Genomic DNA, 18,355 nt, shown 5'->3' with positions numbered 1-18,355 from the left:
ACGTGTTTCTTATATCATATTTAAAATTAGATTAGAAACACTGAGAATGCAATTAAAGATCAACTTGCAGAAACAATGACAACTTATTCTCGCTTTTAACATCTTATGATTGATCCAACTATAATTTTAAGTTAAGATATATACACAACCTTATGATCTTTAAAAAATGTGTTTAACAACTTAATAATTTTAATGTTAAACTCATAGTAATTTTTATTTAATTTGAATATTTTTTAACGATTTCATAGGTCGCCACTGCTCTTACCCAATAGGAAAATTAAATTTAATAAATCAACGGTATATTGAGTAAGTATTTATTCAATATTAGTCAAATTAACTACTTGATTTCGTCAAATTTAACCAAATATTGAATAGGAGCAATGGCGACTCAATGGACAATTAACAGTGTAGTACTGTTATGCTAAATTTAATACAAAATCTGTAAAATTTTTGGGACAGTTATATTAGCCTGTCTATCTATTATGCTGTCAATCTATAAATGGAAAACTTACGTTATTTACGACTCCAGAATAATTTTGCTTATGATGATGGCTTAAATTGCGCGTTTGAATTAATTTAAGCAATACATGTGCATATATGTACCGAACAATTATACCGTTTTGGTATCAACGAAGTATCTTGATTCAACTCTGTGCACTGTTTGCTTCCTTCTATCTTCATGTTCTACGTTTAATGGAATGTTCTTGGTATTGTTACTGTTGTCTTGTTATTATTGTTATTACCTTCCTTACTGTGTTGTTTGCTTCGCACCTTGATTTCCTCTCGATTTTTTCCGCTCGTATCTGTCGCATCGTATTATATATATATATATATATATATACAATACATATATGTGTGTGTATATATGTATACATATATGTATATGTATATCGTCGCATGTTTCTCTCTATGCACGCGTAATTCTTTTTTCGTCTCTTACGCCCTCGTCTCTCAATTTCTCTTCGCTCTTCTGTCTCGGGATAGAAATTACCTGAAACTTTTTCCGATCCCCTCGTCCTCGCGAGATTCACGCGCATTTTGCTCTCAAGCATCATTTGATTATTAATTCATTAATCGTAGTCTATTCCAATCTGTAGATCATTAAAAACCCTTAAAATCGTAAGAGTAAATTCGCACGTTCAACATATTTATTTAATTGTGGCGATGATTATTTTTTTCTTTCCCGGGGAGGACGAGGAATAAAGGAAATGAGAGAAAGAGAGAAAGAGAGATAGAGATAGATAGATAGATAGAGAAAGAGAGAGAGAAAGAGGAGGGAGAGAAAGAGAGAGAGAGAGAGAGAGAGAGAGAGAGAGAGAGAGAGAGAGAGAGAGAGAGAGAGAGAGAGAGAGAGAGAGAGAGAGGGGGGGGGATGAGGTGTGAGAAAAATAAAGATTAGATGAGAAGGCAGGATGACAGAAGGATAAAATTCAAACATGTCCGAAATACCACTTGTTCCAGGACCTAAAGAAGCGCGATTCCCACCTCTGCGACATGCAGGCCCTACAGCCACTTCCGGCCCCCACCAACACCGCCAACACCGCGCCCACCATGACTACTTCCGGTGGGCAGCCACCGCTCCCGGTATCGGAGACCGTATGAATCATGACGATCACGAGAACCGATCACGATCGTCCGTGTGCGCGATGCGCTAGCCACGCATTACCACACCACCACTCACCTATAACCGCCGTCCTCCTCCACACCTGTGCTCGCTGAACCCGATGAACGAACCACGGCTGACCACGGCCGAAGCAACGGTGAGCCATCATCAATCACAAATCTTTAATGGGCGCAGCGCGAACCACCGGAAGTAGTCGTGGATCTTGTAAGCCAGAGAGCTGCGCGATTTTTCAATTGTTCTGTTTCGCACGTTTCGGAAATCCCATAAGTGACGTCGCAAAAAAAAGCGCGTATAACTTTATTTATCCAGAACATACATATTATTTTGTGTAGTATTTATCGTGATGTAATTTTGTAGATCTAGTTGAAGTCTTCACTCGATTGAACTGAACGTATAGAGAAGAGAATGGGTTTCCAAATAAGAGAATAGATTTCCTTTTGCACGTAGATATATGTAACAGTGAATAGGAAAAGGAGAATTTGATGTGTAGTAAAACTTTGGAAGTATCTTTATAATTTCTCAAAAGTTTTTTTTAAGCTTTGAACATTATTTTGGAAAATTGTCTGATTTCTAAAAAGATTTTTTCTTCATTAACTTTATTTGCCGCGGTTCAAATGTCGCTTTTTCTCTTATTATATACAGAACATATCAGAAATCGAAAATTATTCGAATCGAATATACCTTCGGGCTATTTGCTAGTATAACTGCTCACTAAACTATGTGCATTGTGATTGCAAGTATGTTGCAAGTACTCACACATCACTAGTTTTGCTTACAGAATCTATTTGCAATTACTTCCGGCGATTCATGCTATTATACCCTCGAATATCGACCAGTTTCTGTAATTCGAGAAACTTAGTGATTGAGAAATGATTGAAATTCGATAAAACCACTTTGATCCTACGATTAGGATTGGAGTTGACTTGTTTACTTGAAGGAAAAATCGGCTTTCTCTTGCTGAATAAAGATTATTTTTAATTATTGTATGTTTCGTTCTTTGCTAAGCTTTGATATATCATGTGACATCTTTAATAGTTAATTTCAAAATATCTAGAGATATTAAAAAGTTTAAATAAATAATAAAATTTTTTTTCTAATTTATAGTATGCATACCATATTTTTTGTTACCAGTGGGTCGACGTGTGGTCCCTTAAGTGTCTTGGATTCTCGCAAATTGACAAGTTGGACAAGGTTAGGTTCGCGAAAGCGTCAATCAATTCTGCAAGAGTTATCATGTTGCGAGATGACGTGCATACGAGTACTGTAATGACCAAACGTGCTGAAAAAAATCGTGCTGGGATGTATTTTTCCAATAATTCACGCCATCTATTAGAGGACAAGAACTATGCAAATGCTAAAATTGGCGACTTTATTAAAAAAAAAGTGACACGAAAGGGACCACTTTTGATACATACGTAACAAAAAAATTATTTTCTAATTTTCGAGCTTTTCAAATATGAAAACATTTATTTTTAAAGTCTTCTCGCATTTAGAAGTATCTTATTTCTTTTTTGTTAATACAGCGAGATCATGCTGAATAGCAAACCAATTGAATCGTTCGAAGATCAATTGACGATCGGGAAGAATGGTGATTTATGATCGATCAGCGGGCGTAAAACAATTTTCCGAGATTACGTTCGCTTCGTTTACTACCTTGAAATACAACATGAAGCCGAGAGAGCATAGCCGTTCGCGGCTCAGGGCCGTCGGATGAGTTCCGAGTGCAGGCAATTTTTCCGGATTTGCGTCGGCTTTCTCTGACGCGGCCTAGTTTCGTCGCAGAGGTTCGCTGAATCAAGCTACAACAAGGCAATCTTTTCCGGTAAACCGCGCACGAATTCCCAGCGATACGCATCCCATAAGCGAACAAACGGATAATTGAGAAAGCTCACGTGTTCAGAATTTGAAGAAGTTTGAATTTATACGAATAGATTTTGTGCGCATTATTCTTACGAAGATCATTAGAATTTTCTTATTCTAAGAAATAAACGTATATGCTTTATTATTTTTTCATATTATAAATGGCGGAATTCTCGTTGGAGTTGACTTTTTCTTAACAAAAACTGTCAAATCACCATTATTATAGTTAATAATATATATAATTAATATTTTTCTAATCATATATCAGTTTCTCAATTTCTCAATCGTTTTATTTGTGATACAAAGTGTCGTATAATTCTTTACATCAGTCTTTTGAATTTGCGCGATCGCGCGGCTATGAATTTTTCGCGCCTTTTAATTTCAGTAATAAAAAACGAGCCGTTTGCATCGATGCCACGCGACGATGGAGATCGTCATCAGGTTCAGCGGTACTCCCGATCCTCGATTTCACAAGCGGATCGATTCGCTTCTCTGGGAGGATGATTATTCGTTATTCGACGGGATGTGGAGAGCATTTGGGAGGATCTACGCCATCGCGATGCGGATCGATTGCTATCGAAGTGCGAGGACCGACGTGCGGTTCCTCCTCTACGATCGTAGTTCTGTTAAAATTTACGTCATAATTCGCTGATTTCCGTTTGACGGAAAAAGAACGTCTCGTGTTAGCAACATTCTCGTTGCAATCGCAATATCTGGTTGCATGCCGGGCGAATTTCTGCAGGAAGAGGAAAAGCGATCGAACCTTTCCTGTGGGAATTCTTTCGCGTCGTGACAATTAAATGAAATAATTGATTAAATCGCGCCAGCGATAAGTTCACAAAATGGGTGACTCAGGTGCGGTTGATTGATCGCAATTAGGGTCCGCAATTACGGGATTTGTCCTTCTGCGGGATTGAGTGAGTCCAGGGGGAGGGTTTCGCAACATGTTACTTCGCGTCAGGCCGTCCCTTAAATAATGTTCTTTCAGTGAAGGAAAAGAAAAGAACGATTGTTTGTTGCGATTATTTATTATTCGAATACTACAGAGAATTTATTAATCGCATCAGAATATTAGAAATTCACTGGCGTAACATCGATGTTACTTGACGTAAACTTCACGAATTTTAATGCTTATTATATTTGTGGAAAAGATAGTTAGGAATCTATACGAATATTTTGCAATTAACTGCAGCTTGTATTTATTACCATATTTGATTTTCTTCTCTTGTCTTTGCAACTGTCTTTGTATCGTACGATTATAATTCACAATCAGGCAATATTTAACTAATTAAGCAAGAACAAAATACAAATTTAAACATGTCCGTTACATTATCAGAATTGCATTAAAAGAATAAAACTTTTTATCGTAAAGACTACTACGAAATTTTGTAATTATGAACTCTCACAGGATAAAACTCTCAAGTGCCTACTCAGTTTCATCAAATTATATAAATTTAATAATTTTTAACATGTATTAATATGTATATAAATTATTATGCAAAGCTATATATGTATATATGTGCTAATTTAATGTAAAGTATTTAAATGAAATCGATAATTTTTAATATGTTGTTAGAAACATTTTTATAATCAATCTTCTTAAGTGCTGTCAAATAAAATCATGATATAATGTTTAATGCACATATTACGCGTTTGTATCTTGTTATTTATTATTAATATAAATATTTTTAAGCATTCTCATAAAAAATAATGTCTTTAAAAAATATTATTAATTTGATTATATAAAAAAAATAGAAATATTAATTTATTAATGAAAACATAATTACATTATACAAAATTTATAAGGATATTGTTGAAGGTTCTCATAAAAAGATTTTTACAATATGCTTTTAAAACTATATTGTAAAAAGTTCTTTTTTAAAATGAAAATCTGTAAGAATTTTCAACAGCGAACTATTATTTATTTAAAATGTTAAAAAAGATATGATGACGCAAGCTGGAAGACAATGTGAAATCACGAGAAAAAGAGATAGAACATATCAAAAATACAAATATGAAACGTGGGAAAACATTAAATAATATAAAATTGATGAAATCATCTGGTATTCTAAGACTGTTGCTTTCAAATAATCAATATGAAAGCAAACGATTAAAACAAGCATCGAAAAGAAAAGTTGGTATTTTGATATTTTGACAGATATGAATAACTTGATATATTTTCTTTTATTATATGTGTATATATATATATATAATTTAATTATATAAAGATTTAAAGATTTATTTTATAAAGATTATAAAGATTATTTTAATTATTTAAAGAAGTAATGTTTACAAAAAAAGAGAAAAACATTATAAAATATTTTACTTTGAAATAACTTTTATATAGTCTGTTATTTTTATATATACATTTTTTCTTTATCCCTTGTTTATTAAAATTCTTTTCTTATTATTTAAAGATTAATAAAAATTAAATATGTAATGTATCTTTTGTTTTTTTATACTCAAAAATAATTTGGAATGAACAGAATGATATAAATATCGATATAAATATTTAACAGAATTCTCGTGATATGTTTTGTACCTATATGATTAATACGAAGCAAACATTATTTGCTAGGCGGTTTGACGCGATGTGGCGAAGATGCAATTACGTGAAAGAATGTAAAAATGGAGGGACCTACGTACCTTTGTACTCTAATTTAAGATGATGCCCTCGTTCTTTCAAAGCTTCGTGGCCGACTTTAGTCGATCGCGAGGACTCTTAGGCGGTAATTAAATCGAAATATCGTTCGATTGTTTATTATGGCGTTATCGTTACCGTTGCTCGGTTGTAGTAATCGATCGTCCGCTTTCTTTTGCTGTTTGCAAAATTTTTCCCGAGTACGAGAACTTTATCAGAAATAAGAAGTACCTCTAATTTATTACATTTCATTTTTCTTTGAGATTGTGATTCTTAAAAGCATCCTATAATACTTTATATCATGATACCAATATCGGAGTTATATTTGAAATACTATAAATAACTTTATGAATAAGAATCTACGGCAATTTTAATATATACAGGATAAATTTTTATATATTTCTATATTTAACATATTGATTTATTTTTTATTCTATAAAATTATTTGGTTATAAAATGTTTTGTGATTAATTTAGAACTTGTTAAAGTATTTCAGTAAAACTTGACACAATATTTAGGAAAATAATTGTCGAAGAAATAAATGTATTATGAAGTTATTATAACATTTTGCATCCAACAAAACGGTCATATTATATAAAATTATAATATATTATAGAGTGATTACAAACGATTGATTGACGTGCAATTAAATGTGCTGAAAGAAATGGAAGAAAAATTAAAGATTGCTATGCGTGAGCAACGAAATTTGTTTAACGATAACGCGATGAATTGTAAATATCCGTAAAATTTTAGCAAAAGAAAGGAAGGTGAATGCACAACCTGTTGTCTGTAATAAAACTTTGTAATTAATGGTACATATATGATTTGCTGTTGAACAAAAGATTTGAACAGGAAGGTATAAATATGTATAGAAAGATTATATTATATAACAAACACAAAAAGCCGAAGAAGCAAAAATATATTATATATATATTATATATATATAATGTACATATACACATACATACATAATACACGCACGTGAAGAGTGCACTTAAACTGTGACACGCATACATACACACTTATACAAAAAAAAAAGAAATACAGACATCTACCTGCAGCACTCTCGCGTCGTGCAATAAAATAAATTCTAAATCGTTCCGTATTAGAATGCGTGCCTGAGTGCGTGAGAAGCCAAGCAAAAAAAAAAAAAGAAAAAGGAAAAATATATGTAGATATATACATAATTATACAAATGAAGTGATTGATTATGCATCCGGTCTCTCGTTTTGTCCAAAGAGCATCGGTTAATATTTGCGACAACATTGAAAAGAAGATGCGGTAATTTAATTAAGAAACGATAGAGATGATGAAAGGGAGATATTGCGAGGATATGTCGTACGGATTTTCAGAATTAGCTATTAATAACCAACTTCATCCGTCACGGACGATCGCGCGCACGCGCTTTGCACGATCTTTTCATTTGCATTTTTATTAATAATTAATTTAGCCATGGTAGATCACATGTGCTAATTATATACGTGTGCCAAACTTACGAACGAAGTAAAGTTACTTTTGAGCTTTGAAATATTGTAAACAGCCGTCCTTCGATATTATATATTTGAATTTCAGTTCACCTTTCAATCCAAATAAAATTTTAATAACATCAAAACGTTTCATTTATTCTTTATTATATTATTGCATCGTATAAATTTGTATCATGAGAATTGTTGATAAAAATTGATGGATTATATTAATTAATGGATAAACCTTTCATTAATATTATCTGTTTATTGGAAAATGTTCAGTTTTTAAATGCTTTTTTATAAAAGAAATTTTATTTTTTGAAATTAATTGATGCTGTTATACACATCGTCATAATTTTAGTTTATTAAGCGATCGATTTGAAACGCCTGGGGATGAATTTTCGTATAAATCGATGTTGGGAGAGCATTGAATTACTACGATTAATTTAATTATCATGCTGATGTAATTTGGATATAATATCAAAGAAATTGATGACGCGGCGCGTCGCGACGCAGTTGATCGTCCTGTGAATTAGATTGTAATCGATAAATAAATCGTAAATAAGTTAAGCATGCAAATAAGAATAAAAAAATTGAATAGTGATTTTTCGTTGATGTTGTGACTTGTAGTGAATGTCTGTTTGTGCATGTGTGTGTGATTATGGGCAGACGTCGGAAGAGATAAAATTTCGCGAATTTTAAGAATATTGCAATTACACATATTTCACTTTCTTTTAATGTAATAATTAAAATTTTTATCTAACAACGTGGCACTGTATTGTTCTTCTTTAAAAAAATTTCTTCTATTTTGTTTTAATTTTTGCATTTAAATTTTCTCTCTTATAAAGCTTCGGGAAAAATTTCCATTTTTATGCAAATATTTGTACTTTCGTATATACGGATATATTATCAGAAACCTATATCAGAAAACCTGGTAATCGAAAGATTGTGATAAAGGTAAACTTTCAAGATAAATCTTTATTAAGAGAAACACGGGATGAAGACAATTAAAAAAAAAATAATTATCTAAAAATTCGCGATATTATATCATCAGCACGTAGTAAGGAAAAAAGAATAAGCAGCGAGTAGCATGATTACAACAGCGTTATCATAAACAGAAAAACAAATGCAAAGGGAGCAGGAATATTAAGAGAATCAACACAAGAAGTAAACCAAAGAAAAAAATGATAAATGAGTCTTTCAATTTACTACTGTACTGCCAATATTTTCCGAAGCGACGTAATAACTTTAATAATGTTGGGATGAAGAATGAGAATTCGCGTTGGTCGGGGATTTTTCCTTTCGTTTCCTCTCACTGCTCCGAGCCTTCGTGATCTCCTTGGAGGGAGAAAACATTTGGAAATGTATCGACCTGTGTCCTGAAAGCTAGTGTGCCGACGGATACGGGAAAGATACGAAGGATGTAACGAATTCTCGTGTCACTCAGTGGGAAGTTTCCGATAAATATGCAGATTTTGATGCTGTATACTCAAGCACCGTATCTGTAAACGTTAATTAAAGAAGAAGACATTTCGTAAAACGAAAGACGTTTCGTAAAGTTTTGTTTTGATTGAAACATGCATTTATACAAAATTATACAAAATATTTGTTATTTACCTTTTTTCCGTGAGGCATTACAGCCTTAAAGAAGAAAGAAATAAGCTAAAAGTGAAGTTTATGTTACGTACGCTTTTTAATCAGGTTTAAAATCTATATGTTGGCCGTAATTATGTTCAATTTTTATTCGTGCCATGACTTGCTGCTGAGTAACGCGAAATCGGAGTAGTTAAAGTTATATCTTTTTTACACGATCAGTATTATAAACGTTTATGATTAGGGTGAGCATTCATTTACAGTACGGTTCTATCACAAGAGAATCAGCGATGATATAATTAATCTGTCAATGTCAAAAACTTTCCTGAGGCAGCGAAGGTTCTTTCTACTTCACTTTTACTTAATAACAAGAAATGAAACCGACGCGAAACTTTTGTGCGCAGAAATAACGAACGGATAAGAATGAAATATACCATGAACGTCTCATGACAGTGACATTTCTGATAATACGGTTGAATAGAGAAGAAATTAAGGGATCGCTGCGAAGTACGTCCTCAATTATTTGAGATAGTCGCGAAGTAATTATTGATGCGAGAAGCGCTTAACGCAAAATTCCCGCAAGATATCCTGTAACTTTGTAGAGAAAGCTGTGACATTTGAGGATAACAGAAAGCAACAAAGTTGCAAAGATCTGCTCGTATTATGATATTAATTCTTCAGCGTGCAAGAATGCGACTTTTTTCTCTTTTTTTCCCTTTTCTTAAGCAGGACGCCGTCCATGGACTCGTCGAGCGGCAAGTACCGATAATTGCGTTGACGATTAAAGAGCGATTGAAGGGCCAAATGAATGGAGTAAGCTTTTCAACCCCATTCTTACATTATTAATCTTCTAGATAAACTGAAGATTAATGTATTACAATCCTGGAATAAAAATTTTGTCTTACAATTTTTTAAATTGACAAAGATAATAAAAGATAATAAATTTTTTAAACAAAGTTATTGCGTCATTAGTTATTTTATTAAAAATTTAGCACAAAATTATAATTTTTTATAAACTATAAAATACACACGGAAAGAACGGTTTTGCTAAAGTGCATTTTCAGATTTAACTCTCTAATACAAATCTGAAAATAATTTTGTTAAAACATGAAAATAATTTTATAGGACGTTCAAACTGATTACTAGAGTGTCAAAAGACTTTTTGCAGTGTTGTTCACCGTGCTTGGAGTCAAATATTATTACTTTGATGGTCCAATAAAATTATTTTTATATCTGTATTAAGCTAAATTTTGAGAGACTTTATTTCTTTTCATGTAGATGTGTAACATTTTAATATAAGGAAGATAATGTTATATTAATATGTTATTACGTTCAAAAATCATTTTGAATTAAAGATATTTGTATTTTTAATAATACGAAGGACGCGAGATATTTGTCTCATTTAATCAAGAAGTAAGTGAAATATATTTATTGTCCTAAGTGTAATTGTAACATGCTACTCTCTAAGTTACAATCAGTATCACTAATTTACAGTGATATAACTATATCTGTGACAATTAGTAAGTATTTACTGTCTTTTAATAATTTTTACTTCAGAATTAGTGTATAATGACTGAAAGATCAAGTGTATTTATTTTACTGATTGACAAGTTATAAGTATATTAGTAAAAATCAGCGTATTTTTATTGATTTCACTGATTTTTCACTGATAGTAATTTAGAGAGTGTGTGTAATGTAATATATTATACTTTACTTTGTTACATAATAATATTATACAATAATGCATAATAATATATTGGAACAATTACGTACTACGTACTTTAATGACTGAATTTGTGTTAATATGTGACACATAACTTCTTCGTTCACTTAGCTCTTCAATTATTAGACTGCACAATCCGCGTACGTTAAAGACGAGAAGCAAAAGGTCTATGTATATAAGCACGTTTTTACGTAAATATAGATTCACTCATGTGTCCATGCGGTGCAAGCAAAGCACACGGTGAAATGCATATATTCCTAGGTGAGACTAATTAAATCAGAAGATTACGACTCTTTAGGACGCGACACGACCGGCGTCGAGATAAATGAGCGCGTTTCCACGAGATGCGCCGTTACAACTAAAAGTTATTTTAACACCAAGTTCTCGACCGTTTTAGAGTTAATTAAAAAATTGGTTCTCTTTATCTTTAATATAATTTTTATTCTTTAGAAGAAATTTAATTAAAAAGTCAAGTGCGATAGATGTTTAACGTATTAGTAATTTCAGTAAATGAAATTTTCAATAAACGAAAGATGTACTTAGAATTTGAATAATTAGCTGAAATATTTTATGATGATTATGACTTCTGTATGTTGTCTCAATTTGTTTCTCAATCCGAAATGTTGTTAGTTAGCGAGTCAATCAATATCTTTGGGATTTATAAAATCCTTGAGAGATTATAAATTTTAAGAGAGATTATATTACTTACGTATAGTACATTTTTAAAATTACTAAAAAATGTATAAATTGTGACAATTATAGTATTGACATGCAAAATTATGTTTTGGTTTAAATGTTAGGAAGTTGGCTTCCTATGCAGACATAATAAAGTCAATCGCATCGGACGATATTTAATATAAATTCAATAGAGTAGTAATAAAAAAACTGTGTTGTTGACAAAATTTAAATTTAAAATATTTCCTTGATGTAAAAAATTATTTAATAAGAAAGATTTAATTTTCACCATAATCTTATTACTTCTGTAATGTATTGCGATTTTGTATTATTATTATTGCTAATGTAAATGTAGCGAGATGTTATAATGACGTGTTCACATACAACATTCGAAGCGTTTGCCATCGGCAAGAAGCGGGGGGCTTCGATCTTTTGCGTTCGCGGGCGAGAATTAAAGTTAGGAGGCAGGAATGAATTTGTTCTTGATCGATCCGTCGTACATTGTTTCCGACTACTTTTAGATTTATAGACAATGGACACGATAATTATTGTCTCTCTCCGATCAAAAGTTCGAGAAATACATCGCGTGGCTGGGCCGTCGATATCATTATTCAAGTACTGGATTTGAGAATAATTCGCAGTACTCGAATAACGATTACGCCAAACATCCAAGTATCGACTGCTGTTTTTAAGCATCTTATTAATAATTTATAAATTATTAACGTTATCATAGGTTATTATTAACAATATGTAAATATCTACGTGTAATTTTAAAGATAAGTTTTGTATCATAGTACAGACAAAGTTAACTTCTACGAACGAAATAGCATACGTCATAGTAGAGCTGTAACCGTCGTAGGACTTGTCCTTATTTCGCATTTGTAAAGTTCCTATTTTGTAACCGTCAACGCTGAAGGGTTTAAAATGTACGCGACATTCAGTGTGCTAGCGAGATAAACTTGTCGCGTATTCGAAGCAACGACGGCCTGGCGGAACGTCGATGGCAACCGACGATAAAGATATTTTTAATTGAAGCGTTTGAGAAAAAATTGCGATATCGACGATTGTAATTAGAGGTGAAGACGTTTTAGCCAAAGGTGTTGTCCATCTTCGGTAGCTTCCACGCCTTACTCAAAGAGAAAATAAACTAAAATTCATACTTCCAGTTCAATTTTATTATCAACTCCGCTCTCCCACTTACAAAAACACACAAACTCTTGTCCCACGAATTACATCGTAAGCAATTAAATCCTGTTTACATTTAATTCTATAGTTATGGGTTAGGTAGCAGATAAACCAGATAAACAAAACGCACGCGTAGAAGATATAATTGTAATGATAAATTATAAAACCCAGAGTTATAGCTGCGTTTTATCGCTACTTTATTTTTCCGATATTCGAGATTTATTTCCCGAACATCATGTTGCTAGTGATTAAATACTGTTCCTGTATCATTTCGTAAATAGGAAAATAGTGAAGATAAATGAGAAGAAATGAGGAGATAATACTAAAGGTAATCAAAAAGAGAAATAAAGTGAGAAATAGAAGGAGAGGGTAAGAGAAAGGAAGAGAGAAAGTTAGTCAGTTTATAACGCCAGTTTATTGCCAACATCGTATTTGCTAGCAGACAACAGAAGCTTTAGTGTCTTTTGTGAAAATTATATGACTAGCAATAAGAGATCTCGTTTTTGCATAATTCTGTAAATTAAAAAGAAGATAAACAATCGAAAAAACCGAACATTAATTATAAAAATTGATTGAAATGCAAATTTATATTGCCAATTATTATCATTTCCATAAGACAAAAATGTAAGAAAAGCATTGGGATGTTTATAGCTTTTACCATGATTAGATTTTGTGCATACTGGATTAAATGCAAAATTTAATTAAAAGATGGCAACAAAAGCACGATAGAAAGTAGGAGATAAATTATAACAGTGATATTCACAGTCAGAGTTTATCACTTTTAGAGTGCGATTTTATGTTTTCAGCAATTTAAACCGTTGCCATTAGCTCCGGTCTATATCCAATCCGCATAAACAGCAAAAAACTTAATGTGCATCGAGTTTAGATATTTACTACTTATAGAATGGTATTGTTGTTTCAAAAGTGCGATATAGGATTGTTCAGAGCATGCAAATTCTAATTTATGTCCACATTTATTTTATGTAATTAATTGTTTGACCGGCTTTGGTGCACATTTTTGATCGACAGCAATGTATGTAAATATACTAAATATTCTTAGCTTGCCTCATTTTCGTTTAATTGAAAATATTAAAAGTTGTGTTCAAAGTGAAAAGCATCATTTCCTCAATAATTTTCTACTTATTGAAAAACTATATTTTGTCATAAATTTATTTTAATATTTGATTATTGAGGCATTTTACGTGGAGAAAAAATTATTTTTCGGAGAATAATAGTATTTAACCTCTTATTTAGAAAGTAGTCTTAAGTTTGCAGAGTATATACTAAAGAGGCGGATAAACTTGTAATAGTTTATATAGCTAACTTTTGCAATTTGGAGTTTTGAACATAACAAGCAACTCTTTGACTCATTCATTATAAAGTTCTAATATTTTGTTACGTACGACATTATCGATATATTATTGGTTCAATGCTGTTAGCTAAGTAAAAGTTAAACGGTTAAATATATCCGGTTAATCGAGAATATTTCATATTTAATATTTTAGGTTATTAAATATATAAATCAATAATAAAACTGGATTGAAATAATTTTTAAGGAAAAAATTTAATTCAATCCTTTTAGTTAAAGAAGAAGAATCATATTAATCATATATAGTCAATTTTTAGAAATAATATTTAGCAGTGTTTTTTCTTTTTCCCATTATTTAAAATTGTTATATATATTCAATTCTTGATTCACGCGATCTCAATTTTATACAATTTTATTTTGTGCAACCTGAAAATATATCTTTCAATGGCATTGAAATTATTTTATATTAATGAGTTAAAAATTCTTATTTTGTACTTGTATCACTCTGACCCTTTTCAATTGATTTGAGTACAGTATTGATAGTGACAGCGAATAAAATTTCAATTTGTTTTCCTCAACTTTTCTATTATTATATCGTTTTTATGCACACATGTAAAATAAATATTTTTACAACATACATAGGTTTTTCTTTTACTTCTATTTTTGGCAAACTTCTATTTATTTTTACAAATTTCAATTGCGTAAAAGAAGACACATAGAATAGATATTTCGCACGTAAACTAAAAGATGAATATACGTATATTTAGAAGAGAAGTTTGATTATTTGTTTACGGCTATTTAAAATTATACATATAACACAATTATTTAAAAGTATTACTTGTGAAACATGATAATGCAACAATTTATAGGAGTAAATGTTTTTAATAATTTCTAATTATTTAAATTTGCCACTTTTTAGGCCTATTTTGTCTATCTCGTACATTATATCATGGGTGACTAGCAATTTGCGCCAAGTATAATAATTATTTAGCCGCTTCTTAGAATCCGCCTACGTTATCTCGAATCCATTAACGATCGGTACGACGCTCGTTAACTGCGCTGACGACAGAAAGTCGATAGTTAATTACGCAAATGAAGGGATCTCGTTAACAGCCACGGCTAGTACGACTACGATAGATCGTTAAGTAACGTGCCCGCCGATTCGATCGCCATTGAAAGTGCATAGATCCGTGACTGCATACGAATGCTCGATGTATCCCTCTCTAAATCTCGGATGCAATCGCATTAGATTGCGTTTGGCTTTTAAATCCGGTAATAACTTTCATCCCGTTATCTACAATGGTTTCACCGAGCGCTTATGAAATGGCTGTCAAGAGCCAAATGCAATCCAATGTAATATCGGGATATAATTCACACCATTGCTATTACAATAATTGGATTTTACGATAAACTTATCAATTATTCCTTAATGAATTTTCAATTTTAGATAGTATTTAATTTAGCAGTATGTCCGAATTTTGATATATGTAAATAAGGAAACATTTTTCTTTTTATTAAAAATTTTATTTTAATGTGTTGAACTTTACACTTTAGAATAAACTTTTTTTAATATCTAAATTTAATTTAGAATATCTGACATATTTGATATTAAACATTTAAATTTTGAAAGTTAGGAACTTTTTTTATATTTTCTAAAAATAAAAATCTATAAAATCAGTATTGGATTTCCAAGTATGACAGAATAATTTGTATTTTTTACAAAATTATAATGTGCTTCCTTGCTACTCTAATTTATTTGACGAAATTTGAGATAGATAAAGTGTGTGATATTAAATCTAATTAAATTACAAATAAATTAATCTAATTAAATTAATGTTGATTGAATATTACATGGGCCGTCAGTTGATAAGCAATAGGCAATTGTATTAGCTCTAATGGCTAATTGAATGCGGCACGCTCGTGACGTGTGTCACGTACAGGTGGCAGGCCGTAGGAAATTATCATCGGCGTTCTCGCGGAAACGGCAGATCCGAAGAAAGGCAGCGTCAGGTCGGGAATGCTCGGCGAAGATGAAGAGCCGGCGTGAATGGAATATATCAGGTCGCGACATACCGAGGAACGATCCACTTGCAATGGACAGACGACAATTATGATTCCTTGCGCGAATGTAATTATTCGCGGCATAAGTGCGGCTCGCCTCAATTAATTGCTCTTCGCCGAGCAATTGCCGAATAATGAGGAGCGACCTTTTCCCGGTGCAGCTAACCGTAGCGATTAAAAGATAGATGAAAGGGGTATTTCTATTCACATCGAGTTGAATCCTCACTGCACGTGCTATCTTACTTTGAAAAAAATTACGAATGAAGGAAAAAATGAGAGAAACTGAAATTTATTTCAAGAAATTAAATCGGAGAATCCCACTATTGAAATATTTATTTAAATTTATAATATCCTATTATTATTATAATTAATGTTGAAATATTAATTTAAATATAGAACTTTCAATATCAAATTAAATTAAGTAATCAATCTAAGTTAAGTAAACGTGTCTTTAATAAATCTGCAGACCTTATCTATCTTTATTTTATCAATCTTTTCTACGTTTCAATTAGAAAACTTTGTATTTGATATAATTTAATTAAATTTTATCGCAAATTGTGCTAAAAGTTCCAACTAATTTTATTATTAAACTTTATTTAATTAATAATTTTATTTACGGAGGAATATAAAGTGTCAACTCTTATTATAATTGCATAGTACTTTAATAAACAATTTTATATAAAGATTGAGACTTAAAAAAAAAAAGAATCTTTCTTTTAATCTTATTTGTTTATTGTTTATGGCATGAGAATCTTTAACAGCTAACTGCAACAAATAATAATTATAATGAAAATGATTTTTCCGCTGATATCCAGTTTTCTTTTACCTTCGTCTTATATTTTCCAAAGTTACCTACCGATAAAGATAATGACAAATATGATTATTAATGACAAAAATATACACAGGATATGATTTTTCAAAACGTTAAATAATATGGAATATGGAATATTTTCATGTTGATAGATTATAATATTTAAAAAATAGGTAAAATCTTGAGAGTCACATAATATCTATTTCGAGAGCATACGTCTTATACATTTTCATATTGATTAATGTAATCAGAAAAGTAGAAACTATAATTCATTATATATTTTCAGATTTTTTTTCAGATATTCCTAAAGAAATTATAATTTTAAACAAATTTTATTATTCTACTTTTGCAACACACACACACACATTTAGCATGATCTAATTATTTGTTTCACAGCTACATTTACAGTGGATTAATTATTTGTTTTCTCAACAATATTTAGGATACTGATTAATTAATTGTTCAAAAGTTCGTTCGTTGTTTATTATGAGTACATAATTATTAGTTTATCGATCGTGGGATAATATAAATAACATCTAAATTATTCTCGGTGCGAGAAATGCAGCAAAAACAATTTGATTTGGTTTAATTATTTTAATATCTATATGTTGTTTGTCACGCGTATAAATATCTTTGTTTTCAACTGTCACTACACATATTGTGCATTTTATCTTTGCTCAATTCTATTTGTTTTATTGCGTTTTATTTCTGTATTGCAGTATTGTGACTGTTGATCTCTCTCTACGCTGAGGAAATTTGCGATCGCTGCATGTAGATCTTCAAATAAAAAAAAAACTTGTGCAAGGATGACTCGGAATTTACTTGAACAATGACGAGCGATCGTAATGTAATTTAAAGGTACTTGGGCGAAACACAAATATAAACGATTAATTTTATTCTTATATCATGCATATCATGTTGATAAATTATAGCATATATAAACAAACATCTCTTGGCACTATAGATACACATATCTATTCAAGCTTTTTTAAATCTTTATACCTTTTTTATTTTTTATTTTCCTAAAATAAATTTATAATTTAATTTGTACTTTATATATATCTAGTATACTGTACTTTATATATATATATATTATATATATATTGTATATATATCTATATATATATATATCAATTTAAAGAAATTATTTCTTAATAATATTATATTAGAATAATTACGCAAACTTAATTTTATATATCTTTATTTTAATATAACTTCTACATTTTTATTGAATCTTTACTCTAAATCTTATTTTTATTTCTATGTATGCAATTAATTTAATTAAATTTTTTTGCAAAGTTATTATAAATGTTTTCATCCAAGACGTTATTTGTAACGGATTATTATGTTATAAGTTGAGAAACACTGACGTAAATGCACAATTTATTAGTGCACCAGTAGTGCTCT

The 18,355-nt window shown here is 30.9% G+C and overlaps 1 protein-coding gene across 10 annotated transcripts in view; it reads left to right on the top strand.

Annotated features, from left to right (window-relative positions):
• The window catches only part of LOC105834830 (potassium voltage-gated channel protein Shal), a 114,203-nt gene extending 96,292 nt beyond the window's left edge, over positions 1-17,911 (top strand). For 5 of the 10 annotated variants that reach the window (XM_012677611.3, XM_012677613.3, XM_028189213.2 and 2 more), the window contains 2 exons: positions 1,462-1,760; positions 3,870-5,618. In XM_012677611.3, coding sequence (XP_012533065.1) covers positions 1,462-1,602 — 141 coding nt within the window. In that variant the 3' untranslated portion in view covers positions 1,603-1,760; positions 3,870-5,618. Of the gene's footprint in view, positions 1-1,461; positions 2,608-3,147; positions 3,447-3,869; positions 5,619-17,667 lie in introns of those variants that run through there. The other 5 variants (XM_028189211.2, XM_028189212.2, XM_012677619.3 and 2 more) reach the window with 5 other exon arrangements.
• The last annotated feature ends 444 nt before the right edge of the window (positions 17,912-18,355 follow it).

This window comes from Monomorium pharaonis, chromosome 4 (assembly GCF_013373865.1).
Source record: "Monomorium pharaonis isolate MP-MQ-018 chromosome 4, ASM1337386v2, whole genome shotgun sequence".
In the NCBI taxonomy this organism is placed as follows: domain Eukaryota; kingdom Metazoa; phylum Arthropoda; class Insecta; order Hymenoptera; family Formicidae; genus Monomorium; species Monomorium pharaonis.
Note: the sequence above shows the minus strand (reverse complement) of the source record. Positions and strands in the feature narration are given on the sequence as shown.